The 23,878-nt window shown below is 45.4% G+C and overlaps 1 protein-coding gene across 1 annotated transcript in view; it reads right to left on the bottom strand.

The window, feature by feature from the left end:
- Positions 1–2,254: 2,254 nt before the first annotated feature.
- LONP2 (lon peptidase 2, peroxisomal) overlaps positions 2,255–23,878 on the bottom strand; it is a 38,755-nt gene continuing 17,131 nt past the window's right edge. The window contains exons 9-15 of the mRNA XM_044428132.1: positions 18,249–18,399; positions 17,543–17,669; positions 16,500–16,633; positions 10,443–10,585; positions 7,065–7,272; positions 5,512–5,702; positions 2,255–3,333 (exon numbers count right to left, since the gene is read on the bottom strand). Of these exons, the coding sequence (XP_044284067.1) occupies positions 3,112–3,333; positions 5,512–5,702; positions 7,065–7,272; positions 10,443–10,585; positions 16,500–16,633; positions 17,543–17,669; positions 18,249–18,399 (1,176 nt within the window). The 3' untranslated portion in view covers positions 2,255–3,111. The remainder of the gene's footprint in view (positions 3,334–5,511; positions 5,703–7,064; positions 7,273–10,442; positions 10,586–16,499; positions 16,634–17,542; positions 17,670–18,248; positions 18,400–23,878) is intronic.

Below are 23,878 nucleotides of genomic sequence, written 5' to 3'. Positions count from 1 at the left end.
TTGTAATTTTTTAAATAGTTTGTTACTGAGGATTTTTTTTTTAGACTGTCAGCTCCTTGTGTATTTTCAAAAAGGCAAGGCATAGCTCCATAACTGATCATCGCTCCTGCTAACTTCGCATTCAGAGAGTGAACGCTGGCAAGATTGGAGCCAAAATTAGGACACTGGGAAACAAGAGGGGGTATCAAGCTTAGAGGAGCTCCAAGGTTTGCAAAATAAGAAGAAAACTTAACACTGAGGGAACAAAACACTGCCTAATGAGACTCAGTGTGCAGGATCAGTTGCCCCAAAATGTTCACTCTGAGTGGCAAAGTGAAAACAAGTGGGGGATGAATTGCCCTATTTTCTTGAGCCCCTCTCAACTGGCAGATTCCCAGAACGGATGCATTTCTCTCAATGTGGATACACTGTGCCAATTTTGTTGCAGGTCCCACTTGAATAATTTGAGGAAAGGAGTTCATGTTAGATGGGGTAGGTAGACAATAGCCCCCCTCCTTTTTCTGGCACTCCTTCCTCACCATTGCCAAGTTTGGCACAGCAGCAATTGTGTTGAAAACAGTACTTGCAAGGAACAATCTCTGCATGCCTTTAAAGGAAAATGGCACATGCGACACACAGCAATTCTGCCAGTGAGGGCAGGGTAGAATTGGCCCCTGAATTCTGAAATTGCCCATTCCTGACCTAGATGGTGGAATATCGATGATGGAGCGTTATTCCATGGTTGCACTGTGGAATAGCTTTTACTATTTTGAGTCTATTTCATGACAGCCCTGCAGCAGCAATCCCACTGAATTCAGTGGTACTCACTTCCAAATAAATGCATAAACTGTAATTATTTGTGTTACATTTTCCCAGTGAGTCTGTAAACTCATTTTAAAGAGAAGCGCTAGATAGGTGGATGTCACCAAATGTTAACAGACTCACTTGCGTGCACAAAAATTTCAAAAGCTTGTTTGGAGAGTGGGCGAAAGGAATTGCAGCTGGCCTACTTAAATATATCTAGTTGTGCAAGCTGGGACATCTTTCTGTAGGTGTCAGTATGCAGACAAAACAGTGGGTGTGTCGGATTGCTGAAGCGCAAAGACCCCACCAGCATTGCTTGTGATCTTGCATTGATTAAATGCCACCTAGTGTGATGAGGTTCTGACTCGGGAAGCCCTCTGCAATTTGTGATCAGAACACACTTGTGCAGTTGGTGCGGGGAGGAAGGGACACAACAGCTGAAAGAACAATAAAATCCAGTGGAGAGTTATCCAACATTATAAAGCTTCCTAGGTGGCTGCAGTGTGTGAGTCCTGTTTAAAAAAGGCCCCACATGTAATTTTTGTGAAGTCTAGTCATGTAAATAAATGTAACCAGTGCTGGGTACTGGGCTCAGCTCTACCTTTCAGATACTCAGGTACTGGCACCCTGATGGCAAAAGACAGCCATACGTTGTTTGTTATGTAGCCTGATGTTCTTGATGCATACGTTCAACCTGTATTTCATGAACAGCAGCAGTGGCATCTTGCGCGACATTGCGGCTGATCATGGGAATCGCTTACCCGAAGAGGGCAAAAGCTTTACGCTTTACTTATGCCTTGTCACACCAGTGGGCACCTGGTAAAGCTCTTAAAAGGCACCTTCCACGCAGCATGATGAGGCTGTGTAAAACTTGAAACTGGGAGCTGGATCTGGACTTAATCATCCTTAGGGTATACCCACTGAAAGGACTAGTCACATACCTAAAGCTTCATTGAATTCAACAGCTTTACTGGGGCCAAGTCAATAGCCAAAAGTATTGCTATTGTTTCTGGTGAGTTTTCTTTTTTGGTGTGTGTGCCTTTAATGGTGGCTATAACCACAAAAACCCTTCAGTGGAAGAGTTAGTGAAAAGTTGCTGAGCTTAGGAAGGCTTACAAAAATAACTGCTCTTTACAGGCACTGAGATCTATGGCCCGGGATAGCGTATCTTGTGGGAACAAATGGATTTCCTTGGAGAACACCCAGGGCAACATTTGCTAGTTCATCTGCAGGAACCTCACTTGTCTTCTGTGTGACACGTCACCTACATGCACCAAACACCCTTCGCTTCATTACCAAACCCATACTCAGCTGTGCCTGTTGGCCAGTTGGCATCTTGAGGCTATCCATGTATGTTCCCTTCCCATTCCTTTTCTTGGTATACAAGAGAATGCATTCTCTAGTGGGCTAGACTCAATATTTTTTTTCTTTTGGTGTTTGCAATATTTACAACTTTTTGGCAAACAACCGCTTTTATAATAGAATGAGTATTTTATTTGGAACCTATACAGCATTACATCAAATCAGCCAGATCTGCTTATAGCATGGAAGTAGCAAGTTCTATTTCCCACTGGCGTATAACCTGCTATTCCCTAATCCTGGACACTTGGCAATGGTCTCTGGATCTTTCATATCCCAGCATGAATGATGTTTCCCTGCACTACAAGATGTTTTCAGATTGCCCTTGTTGGAAGGAAGTAGCTGATACTACCATCTCTTAGGGCTCCAACCCTAATTCTGCTTGGAGGGATAAAGCCCCAAAACCTAAGGGCCCTCACTCAACTACTTCTGTGCAAAGCCTGCACTAGTTCATTTGTGTACCCTTCTTTAGGATAAAAAACAATAAATCACCAAGACGGCCTTGGCGACAATGACAATGTAACTGCAGCCCTGATATTCAAGCAAGCTAAATCTCAACATTCACATCAGGCTGTTTAAAAAACAAATCTCAGACCCACATAAAATTTAAACAGATGAGAGGTGTCATAGAGGTGCACGTGATTGGATATTACTATTCTGTTCCTGTGCACGTCTGCTCCTTAATAGCACTGGGGAATAACTATCATTAAGAGCTTAGTATTCATATTTATCTTGGCAAACTGCTTCCCACTCATGCATGCAAGGACCAGTAAGAAGAATGTGCAGCAGCTTTGTAATAGTCCCAGAAAAGGAATAGTCCTTTCCCCCTTAAAAGAAACAGAAGCAATAAATCAGATGGCCAATATCAGTATTCCAGTTCTACCATTTGATGCTCTCTAACATTTTTACAGTCCGCTAGATGAACATCGGCTTTGTATTTTGCTCCTTGAACAAGTTCAGTCAATCTGCTTAGAGTTTACTGTTGAAGTGATCAAGTCTGGTCTTCGCTGAAAATCCCCCATCAAAAGCTGCGTTAAGAACTTCATCCAGGCAGCTTGTCATCACAAAATTCAGATCTTGCCGTACATTTGCTGCAATCTCCTCAAGATCCTTCTCATTTCTTTGAGGAATGATAATTCTCTTCAGACCAGCTCTGTGTGCTGCTAGGACTTTGTCCTTAATTCCTCCCACCTGTTAAGCGCAGAGAATAGAATAAGGGCAGCGGGGAAGCAATAAGATTTGAGTGAGATGCCTCTTCACAGAGTTACAAGGCAACCGGGGGTGGCAAACAGTGAAAAAAGTCAATGAACTAAATGGACACATCAAATGAATAATGACCTGCATTTCCAGGTGCAAATTTTGGGGAAAAAAACAGGAAATGTAACCAGGTATGAGGGAAAACCACACACAATGCTCAGAGGCATGTATTGTATGACACATACTCCACCTTCCCCCATTGCACTCAAAGCAGCATCCACGAGATTCCTTGCCAAGCTCCCTAAAGGTACTGAACATATTTGTTCCCCCACCCCATTTATTCTGGCTTATGAAAAGAATACTAATGCCTGCAAGCCAAGGATTTGGGAGAGATCTGAAACTGACCAACAAAAGGCAGAAAAATCTTGTCATCAGTTTTAGCTCAAGGTCCAGTTCTGGAAAGGGCTTAAACTCACCAGGAACATCTTCAGATTTTGCCCTGAGATCAGGACAAAGCTCCAGTTGCAACGCCATGCGCTTGCTATCCATGCGCCAAGCAGCACTTTGACACGCAATGGTGTTGGCGAGCTGGAATCATGCTTTCTGACAGCAATACATAATTCTGGGTAAGGATAATGTAAGATTCCCCACAAGGAACCCCTATTTTGAGATACCTAGATTTCCAGCAACAAATGAATACATTTCTTTGCATTATAAATGTACTTTCGAGAAACCTCCCTAGAAAAGTAGTACAACCGCTTGACATCCTGTTATTAACAGGCAGTAAGAATACATAGATTTGTTCATTAAAAACACAGCAAGTCACCTATTGTCCATCCCATCTGGAAGCAGCTCCCTAGAGGTCTTTTCTATCGCCTTAATTCTTTTAACCAGAAATGCTGTGGACTGAACCGGAGACTTTCTGAATCTTCATGTTCTGAACTATGTTCCTTCTCCAAGGGACCCTTTGAAATGACTGTTCTGCAAAAGGCTTTGAGCAAGAGAAACCCCCTCAAAATTACAAGCAGGCAGGTTAATGCACCAAGCTGGGGTACACAACCTCTTACCCAGAAGGCTGATTTTCGTTTTGGAGCAGCTTTGTAAGGGGCATATTCAAGTGATGGGTGGGGCAAAAGGCAAAATGCCAACAGCATAAGCACTGACATTTGTACTGTCAGTAATTCGGTCTTTGGAGAAGCACTGCAACCTTCCAGAATGGGGAAACCATCAACAACTGGGGGTTGGAAGAAAGGGTCAAACCCAGGCCTGGGCTTCTGCAAACCTTCACTATGCTTTTCACAAGGTAGCTGGGTAACATATTTAGGCCATGCAAGGTGCTTTGCCACACATGAGTACTTGGGGCTAGAGGATCATGCCCAGTTGCATGAGTCACAGAGGGCACAGGTCTGCAGATTAGACCCGTAAACCAACCCTTTGTACCAAAATGATCAAAAAGCAACAGAAAGAAACAGGCATTTGTCTGCCAACAAGGAGGTGTTCCTCTGTTCTCCCAAGATGCATCTCCAATGCACAGCAAGGCACCAGCCGGTTAAATGTTGAACCTGCACTCTGTACGCTGCACTCTGATCACTAAGAGAATCTCAACCTCCTCTCCTGCCCCCCAGCTTTTCAATAAATGTGACATGTTCTCATTTTAGGCAGAGACATTCATCATCAACACATCCAATCCTCAACAGCTATGGTTATGAAGATCTGGGATATTCCTAGTTGTCACTGAGATGGAAGTGGAAGAAGGGAAACCAATTGTATCTGGTAAAGAATTCTTCCTTCAGTAGCCCCCAGAGAACAAAGTAATGATGCAGCCGTCGTTTTCCAATTAAGGCAGCATCTGACAAATTAACCACAAGAAATAACTACACTGTGTTCTTCTGTTCTCTTGGAAATGTCATCTGCAGCGGATTACTAGTGTCCTCTAACGCGATGCAGGTTCTTCCTCAGCCCCACACAAATATATTAAAAATAAAGCACAACTTCAGCATCAGTTTTGCAGAATTCTGCTAACTATGCTGGAAGGCTACAGAAGAATGCCTAGGAATGAAAAGTAACAGACCTGGGTAGGTAGGCTTAGAATAAAGATGGAATTGAAGTTGGTATTGATGGGTGGGGAAGGAGAAAGCTTTAACAATATCATTATCTCCAAACAATACTCACTGGGAGAACAAGGCCTCTTAGTGTAATTTCTCCAGTCATGGCTACATCTGAACGCACGAGCCGCCCACTGAAAAGTGAGGCAAGGCAGGTTACTATGGTAACACCAGCAGATGGTCCATCTTTTGTGACAGCTCCAGCTGGGAAGTGCAGATGGATGTCTGTGTTGTCAAGGAGATCAAAACTTCCAGAAGCTTTAAGAAAGAAAAATGGGGAGGGGGGCCTTCAGTGTGGAAATTTCAAACCTGTGGTGTTACTGGTCTTTGTTCTCTAAATAAATAAATAAATAAACAGACAAACACACCGCGCCACTGGAGGACATGAATGCCTAACTCGGGTTCCATTTGGCAGCAATGCGTTTGAAAGAAGATTTATGCCAGCAAAGGGGGTGGGGTGGGGGTGGCAGAAAGTGAAGAAAGAAAACACCTGCACCTCAATGTACTATCTCCTCTTTAAGTCTCAAGAAAAAAAATCCCCAGATGAAGTAGTTGAATGGTAGTACAAATGCTCTTATACAATTTGTCAATCATTTGATTGTGAACAGCTTGACTAGAAATCTGTCCCATTTAATTGGCTAGCCGAGTCCTAAAAATGGGGTTTTTAATTGCAAGTACTACAAATTGATAAAGGCCCAAAAGTGGTGCACAAAAGAGAAAGTGCATCCTGAATGACTGATGATGTGTGCTGCAGAGATACATGTGTTACCTGAAAACAACACGTACACTTTATCTCAAAACAATTGGCTTAATTTATAGGAAAATGCATGCAGGTATTACTATTATTACATTTCTATACTGCCCATAGCCAAAGCTCTCTGGGCAGTTCTAACATTTTCAGTCAACCATCCAGATTTCAACCAGGCCCGACCCTGCTTAGCTTCCAAGATTAGGCAGGCTAGACTTAGAGAGCCCATGCTTGAAGGCCCAAAGGATGATGCTGATGTTCCTTTCTGGGTCAGAGAGAAAAGTTTGCAGGCCTTCTCAGTACCAAGGCGGGAAGGCCGCCAGGAAGAAAGGGGCATGTCAGAGGAGGCCATGGATCCGCATGCCCATTTGTTTCTCCAAGTGAGGCCCAAACAGCCAGGAACTGTGTTAGCCAGGAACTGTTGTAGTTACTCAACTTTCCTCCTGTTGGTTTCACCGGGAAGGAACCAGGAAAAAAACCCACTTTGGTGTGAAGGTGATGAGTAACACCTTCAGGGAATCTTTCCCTTCCTCACTGGCTTTCTCTGCCTGAATTCTTTAAGCGGGTTGACAGACCTATGAATGACCTATGAATGGCTAGCACTGATGCGTGTGCTTCTTGAGTTTTCCAACATGTTCTTCTAGCACAATCTTATGCATATCCATACAGGAATGGGACCCACTGAGTTCAGTGGGACTTACTGCCAGTGGAATGAGCATCTTAGGAATCTACAAAGGATGTACCCTTGGCTCAGTGGACTGAGCTTCCGTAATCAGAGGCAGGCGAGAAAAAGCGGCAGCGTCCAACGACCCCTTTTTATGCATACTTGGGGCTCACAGCTGCTTCCTCTCCTTGTGTCTTTCCATACGTACCATTTGTCAGCTGGTATTTCTTTGCATTGCTGCGCAGCCAGCTGATGGCAAGATGCGCCGACTCCTTCATGACATCACCCAGCTGCCCAGTCAGAGTCAGCTGGCCTTCCCCATCCATGCGGCTCGCTTCGACAAACATGATCTCCCCACCTAAGGGAGTCCAAGCCAAGCCAATTGCTACACCTGGTTGATTCAGCCGCTCAGACACCTGAAAACAAATAAAAGATAACACATTTCCCACGGAAAGGAGCTATGAGCCCGCTCTACAGTCTCAAGCACAAAGCAGTACTGCCAAACCACACCGACAGGCTCTGAACCAGGCTTTCGGAATAATTATAATCTCACAACCAGTGCAGCAGTCCCTGCTAATTTTGGATCAATGCTAAGGCCCAAGTGGGTTTCCGAAAGATGCATCTGAGAAATTCCCTGGTTCACAGGATGGGCCAGAAGCTGGACCATGTGATCTGGGAGGCTCATTTTCACTGTGCCACTTCACTGTGTTCTTGCAGAAAAGGACTTGGAAAATTGGCCACCAACCTCTTCCCCTTTTTCTAGAGAGCAGTAAATGACCAATCTCATGTCAACTGCTGTGACGAAGAATGAAAACGAACGTGCAGAGCTTGGCGGGACATTAATCTCATGAGAAGTTACCAGACGCAGTCCTCATTCATGGCTACTGTACTTCCAAGAGCCACTGGTTCACCGAACATAGCTGGAGGAGAATGATTTCAGGAATGCTGACGTATTTTGCTTCTCTCCAACAGAAAGTGTTGCAAAGCATTTAACGGAAACGGCATCCGTTAGGCAACTTGGGCAGCGGGGAAAGAGCCTTGCTCTGATTCAGAAATGAATGCCCCGTTACCAGTTTAACAACAGGCCCAGGTGACAAATCTATTTCAGCCATTTGTAAATGAAAACACACTCCAGATGCCATTTTCCAAAAAGAAATTTGTTAAACAGGTGTTGTCAGATGCCAAGAATTAGTTTAAAAACCCCAGGCATTGTTTATCTTGGTTGATGGGTGCTGTAGAAATCAAGTAAGTGAGTATCAATGAATTACAAAAAGAAATCCAGGCTTCAGTCTTCATCCTTTCCAGTGGTGTATTACTGGACAAAGGAATAATATTTGCACTGTGGATCATTTTCAGAACCCCGCCCTGGGGGAAAAGCAAGAAGTGCTTCAAGTGAAATGTTACTTCTTTTTAACATGAACTTTATACACGGCACATTAAATTTATATCACATTAAATGTATATACTTTCCTAAATCAGGCCAAGAAAACCATAGACAGCTGCAACTGAGAAGGGTGGATATATACTTGGAGGAAAGTTTCCTAAGATGGATGGGTGGATAGGAAAAGCCTAAACTGGGTGTTTCCTAAAACAGAAAATGTACTGATGGATTTTGTCATAATAATAAATGAATGAAAGCTTTCTGACACTGGGAGGGAAACAGTTTGTCATGCTTTGTAAGTCTGATGGGGCAGCCCAAATCTACCCTGCTCCGTCTGTTTTCCCAAGCAATGGAAGTTTGCCCTTTATAAACAGTGCTTAACCTGCTACAAAGCAACACATCTGAAAGACAGTCCTCATCGAACTTCCACACATGCCATAATCCATCCAAACTTCAGCACTTGCCAGTCTCACTGACCGAATGGGAAAATTAAGGCGTGAGACTATCTCATCATACTAAAATCAGTCAAAGTGCTCAGCTGCGCTGTATCACATCCATCTTTTCTGTGATGGTGTCTCAATTGTGGAACTTGCCCCAGAGATGCAAGGCTAGCACCAAGCTTTTTGTCTTTTTAGAAGGAAAAAAGATCTTTCCATTCCCCTTGATGTTTCAATCTTTTAATTTGCTTTTGCTGCTGATCATCTTGATTTAAACATGTTCTGCCTTCTTCTCAGACAAGCACCATATTTCAAAATTCTACTAAGTGACATAGACTTCTCTAGCATGCATCATTGCTTGCCATCCCGAAAGAGCAAGTTTCTGTTTTAGAATGGTTTCACAAAGCAATTCTGCTCATAAGATTGCAGACTTATTTTTTAAAAATTCATTTGAAAACCAGTCTTCCCTTTTGGAAGACCAATCCATTCAATTACTTTAGGTTTTCAATTTCTCTCCAGGCTGAGTGCCGACATGCGAATTGCCTTTACAGGGTCTAGATTTCCAGCTAGTTATTGATGGTAAGAGTGAAGGTCAGAGGTGACGCTCCCAGCTCTAAGGGGAAAGGGGGAGCGAGAGGCCCACTGCAGGCTGCAGAAAAGAAAAACAAATGGAACCAATCTGGAATGTTTTTCACTGAGATGGAGGCTGTATTCTGCACTGCACAGAGAAGGACAAGGGCTGCTAAGAATAAAGAAACCATTTCAAGCCAAGACTCCTATCCTGTAATCTTGGTTACTGGCCACTTTCAGACTGTGTCCAGCTCGAATTGGTTACAAAATCTCAAAGAAAAACTTATCACTGGTTCAGGTACATAGATCTCTCCACTGGAGATCTGATGTTCACCCCAAAGTCTTTATCTGTCTCTGGAATTAGATACACACTTTGGTGGATGAGGTTGTTACTGATCCATATCTACAAAGCTACAGTACAAGAGGGCTCCCTAGTTTGTCTCCATCATCATCAGAGTGGCCTTCATTTCCAAAGCAGTCTGCGTGCGGTCAGCTGACTCTCTAACAGGCCTCTCTGCATGGAGGGCGACTTTCCCTTGGAGATAATCTGACAAAACCAGTGCTGGGGAGGGCCAACCCCAAACATAGGAGGGGCCGTCTCCTTTTCCCTCTGCCTTTCTCTGGGTCAGTGAGAGAAGAGGTAGACCCTTGGTCAGATCCAAGCACAGCTCTTATGTGCATGTGCTTATCACATCCCGATAGTCAGTGAGGGAAAGGAGACAGTCTTTGAAACAGATTCAAGAACATGAGAACGTAATGGATGTGGCAGCATTCAGTACCAAGTGTTCATCCACTGCCAAACTGCTTGATATGGTTCCACAACTCTGTTTAGCAGTAGAACAGATATCTTGGCCACAGTTTCTGTTTGAGTCTTGATGCCATAGCTTTGTCTAAGGACGCAATCTGAAGCATGTTTAGGCAGAAGGAGGTCCTATGACTCTGGAGGGAGTCCTTTTCCTATCTAAACACACATAAGGTGGCTCCTAATATGTGCCAATGGTTGTGCAGGTTCACAGTTTTGGACCAATCTGAATTTAACAATGCAAATAGGCGGTAGGTTTTTGTGCCCTGGGCCACTCTTTCTCAAGCCTCCCTTCTCAGCCTGATGCTCAGAAAATAAAAAAGCAAGCACTCATCCAGACAAGCTACAAAGTGAGCAAGAAGAAACACAACTGGTGAATATATAAAAAGCAGTTACCTCCAGTTCATACATTGGTGGTCCAAGGATGTCTTTCAAGGCATGGAAGTCAATTAAAATGGGCATTTCAGGTGGCAGAGCCAGGTCAGACGTGTCACTGATGGGATCTGGTTTTGTTTCTTCTGTGATATGCTCTCTGCTCTCTAAGTTGTTTTTTGAAACAATAAGGTCACTTTAGATTGGCACATGAAAAACATTCTAGCATCAACTCTGGGACAATGATGACATTCAGCTGAGATATAAATGAACCTCTTGGATTTGCATATGGACAATTAAAAAAGGGGAGGGGGAATCAATTAACTATAGTTTTTCATTTCAGTCAAACTTGACGAAATGTATTTAACAGTTTTGGAAGAAGCCAAGATTATGCCAGCTTCAAACCATGGTTTATCCTGGCTTGTTCCAAAGCTGTTCAGTTGAAATGGGAAATTAAGGGGAGACTTCCTCATTTGTTTGCTTTCACTGTGAATGGGCTGCTGAAAGGCTGGTTTAGAAACATAGAAACATCTAGTCTGACCCCCGGCTCCAGCCGGTTCCACTCATGACATGTCTACCTTGTTCATGATTAAGCCAAGATATGGTTGTCCAAAGTGTCCCAATCTATATGATGTTAAGGGTTTTATAATTGTGTGGTAATGAAAGTTCTGCCAATGAATGGCTCTACTAACTAGCTGGCAGTCACAAGGCTCCTGGTAGCCACTGATGGAGCTCTGCTGATCTGAAGAATCAGCAATTTAACAGGTTCACATGCTGCAGTAATGGCAGCGATTTCTTAGAATCCTTAGTGTGTGCAGTTATTAGCACTGGGCCCAACGCACAGACTCACATGTGTGACGGTATTTCCACATGGCAAGCGATGAGGATATAGCAACTTCACATATACCACTGCAGAGTTTTCTCCAAGCTGTTTACAATTTTACGCACTATTATCTGAATAAATGATATCCACCCAGTCTCCCCAAACGACTGTCTTTTCAACAGATGGATAATCCTATTTAGCATGCATAAACATTTAAAAGTAGAAGCAGGGGTCCACACTATCTCAGCAGGAATGCATTTCCTAACCCCCAAACTCCCCCGAAGTCTGTGCTGCCATCCTTTTGCACCTCTGGCTTTTTTTCATGCCCCGCACTGGCCACTGCAACCTCTCCTAGACCCCATTTCTGGGACCACCACCAAGGATCCCGTTTTTCAGGCAGCTGGGACCGTTACAAAGCAAAACGCTAACAGCCATCCTTCCACCATTTTACTTCTTGATGCTGCTGGGTCCACATTGCCTCAATTGTATTCATGGAAGATAAAGATGACACCAGCTAGAGTCCTTTCGAAATGATGACAGCTGTCACTGAGAAAAAGACATACATTTTCCAACAATGGAAAATCAGGAAGGGCTGGATATGGTGGGCACCAAGTCTCCAGGAGTTCCCTGTTGTCCAGGGATAACACATTATTAATGCCAGATTTAGGAATCCAGCATGATTATTCAGCTGGAGTTGTCTTCTGGAGCAAGTGATGTGGCAGAATGAAAAGCATCAAGAGGCTTGATGCTTTTCCATTCCACCTTTTCTCCCCCAAATAACATCCACATAACCCTCTTGCTAGGACCAGGCCTACTTGAATGGAGCCACACCAAGATGCTTTCAGGCTGCTCTTAGTGCTGCTGGGAAACGTTTCCGGCAACAACTTTTCTAAGGCCACTTTTCATACCTAACTATGCACCCCTTCCTAAAAAGTTTTTTTAAACCCCCCTCTTAAAAACAAGAAAGACTGAATGTGTTAAATGCTTATTTCAGTGATTGGCCTTTAGGGATAGATGGACTAGAATGTGAACCCATTGACTCAGTATAAAGAATGGACAACAACAAAATCTTTTTCTTCTTGGGGAAGAGAATGACTCACACTATATGGGAGGAGAAGCTCCATAACCTTTCTTTTGAACCCAGAAGTTCCCACTTCAGTCCATGGCATCTCCACTCAAAAGGACGAAGATGGGACACAGAGGTCCCTGAGAAGCTACTGTCAGTCAGAATACGTGATAACAGTCTGAACTAGTGCGGGATGGGTTCCCGGAGCAACCCCCGTTGCACCCACTCCCAAATGCACAAGTATATGTGTGGGGTAGAAGCTGAAGACTGGCTGTAGGCATTGCCCCTTTTTGTAGAGAATTTGGGATGCAATCCACTCAAGCTGGGCCTCCAACTAGCTCTACCACCATTTGACAAGTCTTGCACAACAGAACTTTGCCTCTGGATTTTGGTGTAAGAAAAACAGAAGAATTTGTGGCAGAGAACAAGAAGGTTCCACACATCTGGGGCCTCGTCCAAGTGCTACATTTTTACTGACATTCCCTTAAGTGTGATAACCATCGTGCCGCTTTATTCAAAGCTTACAGCTGCCTACAGCCCCATCACCTTGGGATTTGCATTTTTCTTCTTGCTCCTGCAGAACTGAAGCTGAACTCTGGGCTCTTTGGAAGGGGAAACCATGATAAAATTAAAAAGTAAGGTGAGAGAGACTGACTTCTTTTTTGTTAAAAGGCCAGGTGTTTTAAAGCCTCACACTTGCTATGCAAACAAATGAATTAAATATACATTCTGAGATTCTGCACTCTGCCCATAAAACTCCACATGCTTTAGCTGAAACAGTCCTGTACTTGCCCACAGCTGACGGGGGTGGGAAGCACAGGAATACGGCAATGTCACTTATTAAGCCCTGTGTACCATTCACAAGGCAATCTGGCCTGGAATGAAACATCAGGCTTCTCAGCTGTATTTTTTATAAACAAGTAAAGACAAATTGGAAAAACATAGTGTACACATTGGCAGGGGAACCCCTTGACAGAGCCCCTGTGGCTTCATGGGCCACCTGTGGCCTGCTGGTTTAGCACCCTTGATGTAAGCCACTGGAGAAAGTTCCTGCAACTTCATCCTGCATTCAACCCAAGATAGAAATGTAGAAACAGAGCAAGCCAGGAGGGGCCTCCCAGGCCATCTAGTCTGACCCCTGGCTCCAGGCGGCTCCACTCATAACACGCTTCACAACTGGTAGGAGATGAACGTTTCCACCAGCTATGAAGGACAGGCCACTCGGGGGGAAGTGCCCGATGCACCCCTGAGGCCTGGCTGCTGCCCAGCTGCAGTGAAGAAACTAATAGGAGCTGGCAAGCCACTGTACACGGCTGGTGGGCCACCACCTGGGGAGCGGCCAGGCAAGCCTGCACGAGGTCCTCCGGGACAGCCCAACTTACGACAGCGCTGAACAATTGCGGCTTGTCTGCGTGGCAGCACATGCCTGCCTTCTCCCTCTTTCCTACAAACAACCCCCACACCATGCTTTTCTGGAACATGGCTGCACCATTCCAATGCTGGCGTGGGCCGAAGAGAAAGCCCCCGTCCCTGTTTTGTCGGGCTCACTTTTCTCATGTACTGTTCTGCCTGCTGCCAAGCTGGGCCACACAAAGACAACTGTTCACAGCTTAGTGCTTCTGGGCTTCCTCCAAACGGCCCGAAAAAACCTTGAGTTTGACACCATTTGGAAGCATTCAGCTTGCGATTACTTTCCTAGCTGGCAGCGATTTCCAGCTCTAATTTTAAACACGATAAATAACTTCTTCCCTGGATTCGCTGGAATGCTGAACACAGCCTCCCCTTTGTTCTGCATCTAATAGTAAACAAGTGGCGATGGTCATGTGAAGTCAAAAGCTTTCCAAACTGTCTCCCTAGTAAAACGAGAAAACAAAAAAAGCTGTCCCACAGCTGGCCAGAGAAGTCTGAGCATGTTGTGGGGGTTATTAAGTAAATAAAAAACAGATCACCAGTCCTACATGCAGCAGCGATGTTTCAGGGTGTTTCCCTAGCACTACCGAATCAGTTACTGCTCTTCCACTCTCAGCGACAAACAGAACGGCAGGAAACTGTCCACCCTGCCTGGGGTTTAGCACATTGCATGCACACATCCTGCTAGGTTCTGTGGAGGAGAGGGTGAGACCCTGTCGTGTGGATGGGGAAGGGACAATCCACCCTCCTGCTCATCTCTCCTCTCTCCCCGGTGCCTCTGCAGAAGCTTTCAGGGGCCACATTCTAGTTGTGGATGGGGCCAAAATCAGAAAGGGTGAGGCCGGGAATACCAAACGTACCAGCATATTTTAGCATACAGCTGCAGTTGCCAGCAAGCTGCTTAGTTCATTCCAGAAAGCAAATTAGCCATGTGGCTTTGACACATACAAGCCCAAAGTGGCTTTGGGCTTATGGAACTAGCATTTTTTAACTAAATCCCAGCCAAGATATTCACACATACTTCTCTGCGTCCATGCCCAAGTTATCACATCCTAAGCGTGTGTGTACACCTCCGAGAAAAGTGACTTCTAAAATACATTCTCAACCACATTTTTTGGCACAGCAGTAAAGGGAAAGATGAGGAAAGATGTCAACACTTTAGCTCACTTTCCACATAGTATATAAAGAGTATATTATTTTTAACATGTAGGTGTAACAATTCGATAGAAGATTAAACAGTAAACTGAGAGCTATTCTGATAAAACTAGTTCTTCCTATAAATGTGCAAAGATTCCCCCCCCACCCGCTCGCTCACTCTCTCTCTCTCACACACACACACACACACGCTATCTGGTTCCTCAGTCTGAGAAATATATATATATTGGCTTAAGTCCTATCACTAACAATCACTATATCAATAACTTAAACATGAGGTAAACATTCAGGGGCTTAAGGTTCTCCCATGTTACACAAATCCCCCATAAAAACATTCCTCTAAACCGCCATCTGGCAGACAGAACAATTCTCCTAAAATCACTTTCTGCATTCATCCAGACAAAAAACTACTGCTTGTTAGTAATGTTAAACCTGCCAGTCAATATAGAAGCACCTAAATTATCAGTGAAACTTGAATCCCCAGCTGTATTGGGTACCTGGGATATTTCTGGCATGCATGTCAGATTCTTAATGAAGGCATATTGGTGCTTCCATGCAAGAGAGTTTCTGAATGCAAAGATCTTAGCAGCAGGACATGCCCACAGGTATAAATATCAGATATTAAGTTCTGTAAATATCATCATTGCTCCTCGTTGCTTCCATTCCTCTATGCAGAGATCTTTGCTGTCGTACAATTAGAAGCGATTATTTGGTGACTTTGCTCGAGGTCGCTTCTTGCATTACCTGCTTGAACTGAAGGTCTGTGGGTCACATTTGGCCCACCTGTAGTCCCAGTCCAGCCTTCCAGGGCCAACCCCTTCCCCTGTTCCCCTCCCCTCCCTGACCGCCAACAGTCTGGTGGTTTTCTGGATTTCTGCAGTTGTGTCCTCCATTCTAAAAGGCTGAATGTATGACGGACTTACAGAGAGCAAGCCAAAATGTAGGAGTATTTTCCACAGCCCTTTTGCCTTCGGCCCTGCTCACCACCGGAATGTACCCACCGCAGCTTCTCTGAGATGGAATCCAGCCCTTGGGTTCAACGATGCTCTGCCCCCCGTGTTACAGGGTTAGCACTGGAACCCAGCAGGCACACGGCCGGGCCAGGCAAGCCCGGCTTGAGCACAACGGTCCCTGGCCCCAGTCCACGCTCTCCTGAGTTTCCCTGTCCCCAGCAGAGGACAACTGCCGGGCTTTGTGGTGTATCTGGGCGGAGGGCGCTCAGTCACGGCAGGGCAGCCTCGGGGACACCCCACCGAGGGCCTGTCCTTTACAGTTGCTGCCATAACAGGAACTAGGATGGCAGCAGCTCTCCGTGTACGGGAGCCCCAAGCCATCAGCGGCTTCACGGGCCAAAGCAAAGGCCTAGCCATTAGCCCTGCTGGAACGGCCTCCCTCCGCCACAAGCTCGGTGAAGATGTTCTCCCGGGACACGCAAGCAGATTAAACTGCCGCTCCTTATGAGGAGGAACACCGGCAACTAATCTCGGCCTATTTATTTCAGTCAAGGACAAAACATATGCAAATCTACAAACTCAAATATGGCCTTGCCCCCCCCGCCCCTTCTTAGGCAACCTGCCAAGCCAGAGAGAGCTGGCAACGGGCAGAGCCATATAAAAGGCACACAAACCTCCTCCTTCTGTCGCTTCGGAGCGATCTGGCTTTGTCTCCTTGTGCTGGCCTTCTGCCACTTTCACGGCAACCGCTCGGCAAATGGCTCCAAATTTGCGATCCAAAGAGCGAACTCCTGCCTCCCGGGTGTATCTAGCACAAAGAAGCAGCCAAGGTTGCCCTTTTGATGAGGGTCTAAATAGACATGAGCTGGAAACCTTGGATTTGCCTTACAGGTGTTATTAACTTCAACAGAAGAGAACTCCAAGTTTGGCAAGCAGACTTCCAGTCATTTAAATGCAAAAAGATACATGCAAAGCGCTTCGACAGCTGCAAGGGAGTAGCAGCTACATCTCAGGACCAGCTCAAGAAGGAAAGAGAGATGAACTGTGCTCATGTACCAGTGAAGCCTGGAAGAATGTTGCTATCTATTCAGAGCACTCTGAGACAGCCTTAATACTCCAAGGAACTATGTGCAGACCCAACTTACCTTTCCTGATGGTTTCAAGACTGTTCTTCCCTTTAATTTGCAGCTAAGGTTTTGCTCCATCTTATTCATTCATTCATTCATTCATTCATTCATTCATTCATTCATTCAAAGCTTTTCTATCCCATCCCCTACAGAGTATTTCAGGGTGGCTTACAATGAATAGTAAAATAGATAGATAGATAGATAGATAGATAGATAGATAGATAGATAAACATCTTTTCAGGATTTAGTTTTTCCTTCCACTATCTTAACACTTCAGCAACCTGCCCCGCAGCTCAACTTCTGAGAGTTCAGTTGGCACTGCTCAGAATGCTTTCAGGCCTGTTTTTGCAGCCTTAAGGACTAGAACCTTAGGTTAAAAAACAAAGACCTCAATTCTATTCTGTGCTTGTGCACAGTCTTAGATGCTCTGACATCTCACAGCACTCATCCTGCCCCTTTCAAGTGTTTTTCCCAATGATTCTTCCAATGTCCTGAAACGTTTCACTTCTTAAATTACTGATTTTGTAGACAGCTCCAAAAATGTGCTACAGAACTAAAATGCAGCAAAAAGCCAAGTGAATCAATATTACCGGGTGATGATTGCCAGGGTTGCTTCCTGAGGAATCTGAAGCTGCTGGGGAGTCAGTCCATGTTGCTCCAACTGCTTTGGGATCAAATGCCGGTGTGCGATTTCTATCTTCTCCTCTTGTGTGTATCCTTCAAAACGTGGCACGTAATTGACAAGAGGGGCTTTGAACAATTCCACCTGGGGTCCCTGCCTGGCCCTCCAGTGGTCCCCCAAATGGCCACACCCCTTCCCTTTCCCCTGGCCACCAATCATGTCACGGTTTCATTTCAAATAAATCCTATTTACTGGAAGGAAGACTTCGAAGCAAAAGCAGGCTGGTACTTCTGGGCCCAGCCTTTTGCCTCTGGCCCCTCCCTCCACTCGTTTTCTGCAAAGAAACTCCCACCCTCAGGCTGAAAGAAGTCCTGACCCCCAGAGCTGCTGAAACTTGTTCGAAACCGGAGATGCTGGGGACTGAACTTGGGTCTTGTACGGCAGCCCATCCTCCATGCTGTTCGAACTGTCCAGAGTTTGGGCTGCTGGGTGGTATAGAAAAGTCATAAATGGCATGAAATGAATTTGTGAGCTTCTCTGGACCTGCCTGCGCTGCCTGCCCACTGCTGGAGGCCACAGCAAGGGAGATGGCTCTCGCGAACCCTGGGATGAAGCTGCTTCTGCACGCTCAGGTTCTCGGCAACCCGCCCGCCCAAAGGTCAGTTCTCTCTTACCTGGGACCTGAATGATCTCCATTCTGTCCAGCAAAGCAGGTGGGATGGTGGCGGTAGTGTTGGCAGTGGCGATGAAAAGGACTTGGGACAAGTCAAAGGCTACATTCAAATAATGGTCTGTGAAGCTGTGGTTTTGCTCAGGATCCAAGACCTTAAAAGCAGAAAAAAGAAGAAGAAGAAGAAGCGTGTTGGGGAGAATTGTTCATCTTGCGCATTTAGCTCCTTTCATTAAGTATACGTGAAGGTACAGCTACACAGATGCAATCAAATTCCTTTATGAAGACATTAAGATAGAAATCTACTAAGCATTTTAGAAAGTTTCAAAAGGGTGACAAGAAATATAGGCTCTTTTTATAAACAGATTTTTAAAAAAGTGCTCATCTTCAAGAAGTGGGTGGGGAATACCAGAGGGTCCCACTGATGAGATCACAGCAAACAAGATCGGAAAGACCAGGGTGGGAAAGAAAGGCAAGAGATATCTCAGTACAGAACAGACTAACCAAGGTTCCCCACTAGTTTAGCTGGCAGGACTGCTCACTTTTGCCCTATACTCAAAGGTCGTAAGAAATGCAGTTGGGGAAGAAGCTAAAACATTCCCTGCCAGATGTCCCTAAGCTTCAGCCCCTGAACTACAATTCCCAGGATCCTTAGAAAGAAGAAATGACCTGGGGAAGGGCCGGGCGTCAGAAGCAGAGTATATGCCCTACATGCATCAGGGACCTTGGATTAGCAGCCCAGCTGGCTAGTGCCCGGAAAGTGTTCTGCCATCACAGAAAGCCGGTCTTTTTCTGAACCTGGCGCCTTCCAGAAGCATTGGGCTGCAGCCCGAGCCTGAGCCCAGATGGACAGACCATGAGGCAGCTTTCTTTGTCCCCCAACTACTCAAGCAAGCTTCTTGTGTGGCATCAACAAGCCCAGAGAAAGAGGGGCATGCACATTCCAAAGTTAAAATAGGATTCCTGATTTGCAGGGCTGAGGTTAATGGCTGGATAGTCTTGTTTGAAAGCATGAGCGTTAAAACAGTGTGTCACATGCCTGTGTGTCATTCACAACTCATTGCTTATGCCCATAAACACTTCTGCAGGGACCCCAGGTTTTTTGCCCAGTAAACCCCTGGCATGCACACTTTCAAAGAAATCTGGAAGAAGAAAAAAAGATTCCAGGGTTGTAGCTGGCACTCTTATGTCTGCACATTTGTATTAGGGGTCAAGTCTGTTTTTTTAAAGCTAAGTATAAAGCACTCAAGCATGTTCAGCAAGTTCTCATATGTTTGGCCAAAGGTACCAAGTACACTATGAAGAGCAGTTCTTAAGAAAGAATCTAAAATTATACCCTGAAGTACAGAAATCCCACGTATAATATTCTCCATAAACAAGAGCTATAGGTGCTATAGCTTAATTACGTTAGAGAAGCAGATGCTATTCTTAATTAAAGAAAAAGGAAGCATGCCACTATTGAGAAACCATGGTTTAGTGCCGGGTTGGGCAATACGCAACCCACAAATCACACACAGCCCCGCCGTTGCTTCTGTGCCCCCACCCTTGGTCCCCACTGCTGCTTTTGTTCCCACAGTGCTGTATATCCTCATGCATCTAAGAAGACATCAAAGAAGCAGGAAGAATTGTGCAACTCCATGTGGCCGAAACTGACAGTGTCCTTAGATGGCCATGTGAGTGACAGTCTGCAGGGCCGGAATGTCGCACGCCAGACGCGGAGACGACCACTGAGCTGCCCACGGGTGGACACCAGTAATTGCCTCCAAGCACGCCTCGGATTCCTCACTGCTTCCTGAATTTCTCACTGGAGTGCTTCGGATGGTTGTAGTCTGCAACATCAATGCACACTGTATCACAGCAATCTCTGGATCTCTTACGATCAGTATTCATTATGATCATCTGCCGCGGCAGAGAGTAAGGGGGAGAACTGAGAGGAAGGCAGAAAAGAAACTACCGAGTTTGTGCTCCGGTGGTGGAGGTAAGTATCACAAGTTTGCTCCCATATCACGTGGTGAGAGGGGACAACAGGTGAGAGGGGACAACAGGTAAGAGAGGAGGACGATGGAACCCAAGTGATTGGAGAAGGGGATGAGCAACACTCTGGTCCAAATGTTAATAATCTTAAAACAGCACCACCACCACCGCCACCCACTCTTTTAAATAGGTTCATAGGAACGTCAAGAGTGGGAGGGGAATTAGACTACGCGACAGGCAAGCAGCTTTCTTTGGACACACACAGCAAGGTGGTGTGCAATCCCATCACTATCTCTTATTCCAGTTGAGTGGCTGTCGGTGGAGCTTTCTGCTGAGGCCATCAAGAAGGAAACAGTGGGGTAATTTACCATCCATTATCGGATGAGCAAATGCCACTGATACAAGCATTTACACACCAAGCACCCGCCCTGTACTTAATTCCTTGTCAAGCAGCCACCAAGCAGAATTGCCACGGCTGCTGCAGTAATGGGATGCTAACGAAGGCTAAATTGAAATGGACACGCGATGCCAATTCCTGGGGTGCTTCAAGGTGAACACAGGAGCTGTGACCACCCAGATAGGGCCCTCGTTTCAAATGCTCACTCGGCAAATCATTCAGGAGCCCGGGACTAGCTGGCAAGTGATGGTGCAAGTCCTTTCCCTATTTAATTTGTGGCATGTCTCAGCACTGGTCTACCAATTGTAGCCTCTAATGGACGCCTGGATGGAATTTTGTTGCACCTTGAGAATAATTAGCAGATTGTTCAGCAGTGCAGCTTCCAGACTGAGGGACAGTCAAGGGAGTCAGCTGCAGCACAAACAACACAGTCTTGTTAACAGAAATTCAGTATGTGAGCCATTCCAACTATACACCTGCTTTTCTGGCAGTCTGGGAATTGCAACGCAATACTGCATGGGACGAGGCTCAATGGAATGGAACAGCCCAGAATTCTTCTGCCTCCACCCAGCATTTAATTCTGGTTAACATGTAGGTCAACTCCAAGAATTCCATGCTTCAGGTATCACAATCATGGAACTGATTTCTATAAATGCTTATGTCTACCTCAGTAAAATATAACACTTAGCAAGAGGAACACTTCGAATCAAATGTAAAATGTGTACCAAAGCATTGTTACTTTCTCCATTTTGAACAGGTCCAGCCCAAGACCTTTCGCTGTTTGAGCCAGTGGACAAAGGATGGCCGAATTGCCAGTGGGATATTTCTTCAGCACTGGCTGTGGTGCACCTAAAGGCAGCAAGCCAGCGGAGTGGGTGAGCAGAACCCACAACTCTGTCTTCCAGCACCTCCTTTGTGCCACCTCTGCCAACCAAGGAAACTTCCTCACTCTGCCCGGTGGTAGAGCCGGCCCTGATCTCGAGGGTGCGCCACCGTGCTTCCCAGTTATTCGGAATCTCTCCTTTGCTCTTCAGCAATGCTACCAGAAACATCTGCTAGAGTAGCAGGTGAAAACTAACTTTTCCCAGAGGAATAAACAGAGCCCTGCTGAATGAAGTAAACAGCCTGACTTTATGGGGATTAACGACAGTCATCTTAAGCTGTCTCCCAAATAATATTTGCTTCTAAAAAGCAAGGCAGCTTTCCAGAAAGAAATCTGCACCGATCAAGTAAATCCCAGAAGAACTTTCAAACCCTTTGATTTGAAGAAACAGGGCTGTGGTACAAAAGGAACATTCAATGCACGGAAAATAAAAATCTTGTCATTAATGTACTTAGAAATAACAGATGTAATTAGTGGGTGTGATTCTACCGAAGCGAAGTTCCAGCATGTCTGTAGCTGCAGCTGCATTTGGCAAGATGCAGGCTCTCTAATTTCTGCATGCCTTTGAGAGTGTTGCACAACCCTCTCTATACCAGGCCCTGCATCCAGATAAACATTCAGAAGAAGACCAATTCCGGGCAATTTGTGCTAAAAACAAGGCAAGCAGGCCACATGCAAAAGCCTGACTCACTTAGCTAGACGCTTGCAGAGGTCTAATTTTACAAGACGATGACAGCACATTTAAGTGGTGGAGAATTCTACCCTCCCACATCTAAGGCAGATCCAATACATCAAAGGGACAGTCGCGCATAATAATGGTATGGAAGAGCAGAATGGTTTTTTCCCCCCATTCACGGTGTCCAAGCAAGAGAGTGAACTCCATTCTCGGCTGCTGTACTGAGATCATGCTGGGAAGACACGGCCTTGCACCTGCCCCTTTGATCTGGGACTAGGAGCCAGCCGGGTACCGTGTGCCAAGGCGACAGCAGCTGACATGCATGCAGTTGCTCTGCAGCGCGGAGGAGCCCCATGTAGCATCCAGTGATCACGCAAAAGAAAATACAGCAAATACCCACTCACAGGGAGTGGATATTCATGAGTATGAAATGCAGCAAGCTGGGAGGCAAACCCCACCATGCTCTGTGGGAAGGTGCCTTTGAAATAAAGTATGTGGAGGCTTAACTTGGTGCTAAATGGGGCAGCAAAATTGTTGACCTGAGCTGGGTGGGTGGGTGGGTGAGGTCACATGACCCTGCTTTGCACTCCCTTCACTGGCCCTCAATTTGTGCCCAGTTCTGAGTTTTGGCCATTATCGTCGACGTCCTGAACAATTTAGACCCAGGATATTTAAAGAGTTCCTTTCTCACACATCCCAGTTCTCAGGGGAGAGCCCGATCGGTATCCTACCACTGGCAGTGGGCAGGCATCCTTTGCTGTGATCGGGGACTTTGGGATTGTTTGCACGACGTGTCTGGATAGACCTTCTTTGATGGTCCAGTACTTGGTAAAACAACATTGTTTTGTGGGCTCCTGGTTTGGATCATGGCACTTTTTATCCCTGCTAGTTATTTACCACTTTTTATCCAATGCAGGAGTACACAACTGGAGGCTCTTTGGATGTGGCCTAACAATTCCCATCATGTCTCACCACTGGCCATGCTGCCTAGGCTGATGGGAACTGTGAGCCAAATCACCTGCAGGGCCATCAAGTAGCTGAAAGCAGTGGGCAGTCATTTTTGTTTTGTTTTGTTTTAACTAATCTTTTTTTTAATGAAACACTTGCTAGCTACTTTGTCCTTGATATAGAAAGTGTAGGATATAAATATCCAAACAGAGAAAATCCCAACTGTCTATCTAGCACAAATTATGTATTACTGCTTTGTTATATCTTTAATGCACCCAATAAGAAATATTCTCTGGGCGGATGACAAACAGTTGCAAGGACAAAGCAACAAACAGCACAGGAATAATAATTAAATATAAAGACACTGAAAGACGGTGAGCCCCTAAATAGATCCAAAAGGCCAATGGGATCTTCACGGGAGGCCTTGCTACCTGAGTCACAGAGTGTCAGCTCCAGGCAACCGAGCAATGGCATCGCAAGACACACCGAGAATCACGTGCTCTTGATGGTTACTCAAAACCTGTTGGTTCACCCTGGCTTTCCCCAACCATTACTTTATCTAAATGCTGTCCTGCTTTTAATCCCATATTATTTTGTAGTACACTGAGAACATTTTAAAATGGGAAGCCATGTCTGAAAATGGCACTAAAAAGTAATAAAATACAGAAATATAAGAGCGGCCATAATATCTAAACATCGAAATGCCTGGGAGAAAAGAGAAGGTTTTTTCATCTGGCACCAATGTAGACCCCAGGC

The sequence above is a fragment of the Varanus komodoensis genome, unplaced genomic scaffold (assembly GCF_004798865.1).
Source record: "Varanus komodoensis strain SLA01 unplaced genomic scaffold, ASM479886v1 scaffold19, whole genome shotgun sequence".
NCBI lineage: Eukaryota > Metazoa > Chordata > Lepidosauria > Squamata > Varanidae > Varanus > Varanus komodoensis.
Note: the sequence above shows the minus strand (reverse complement) of the source record. Positions and strands in the feature narration are given on the sequence as shown.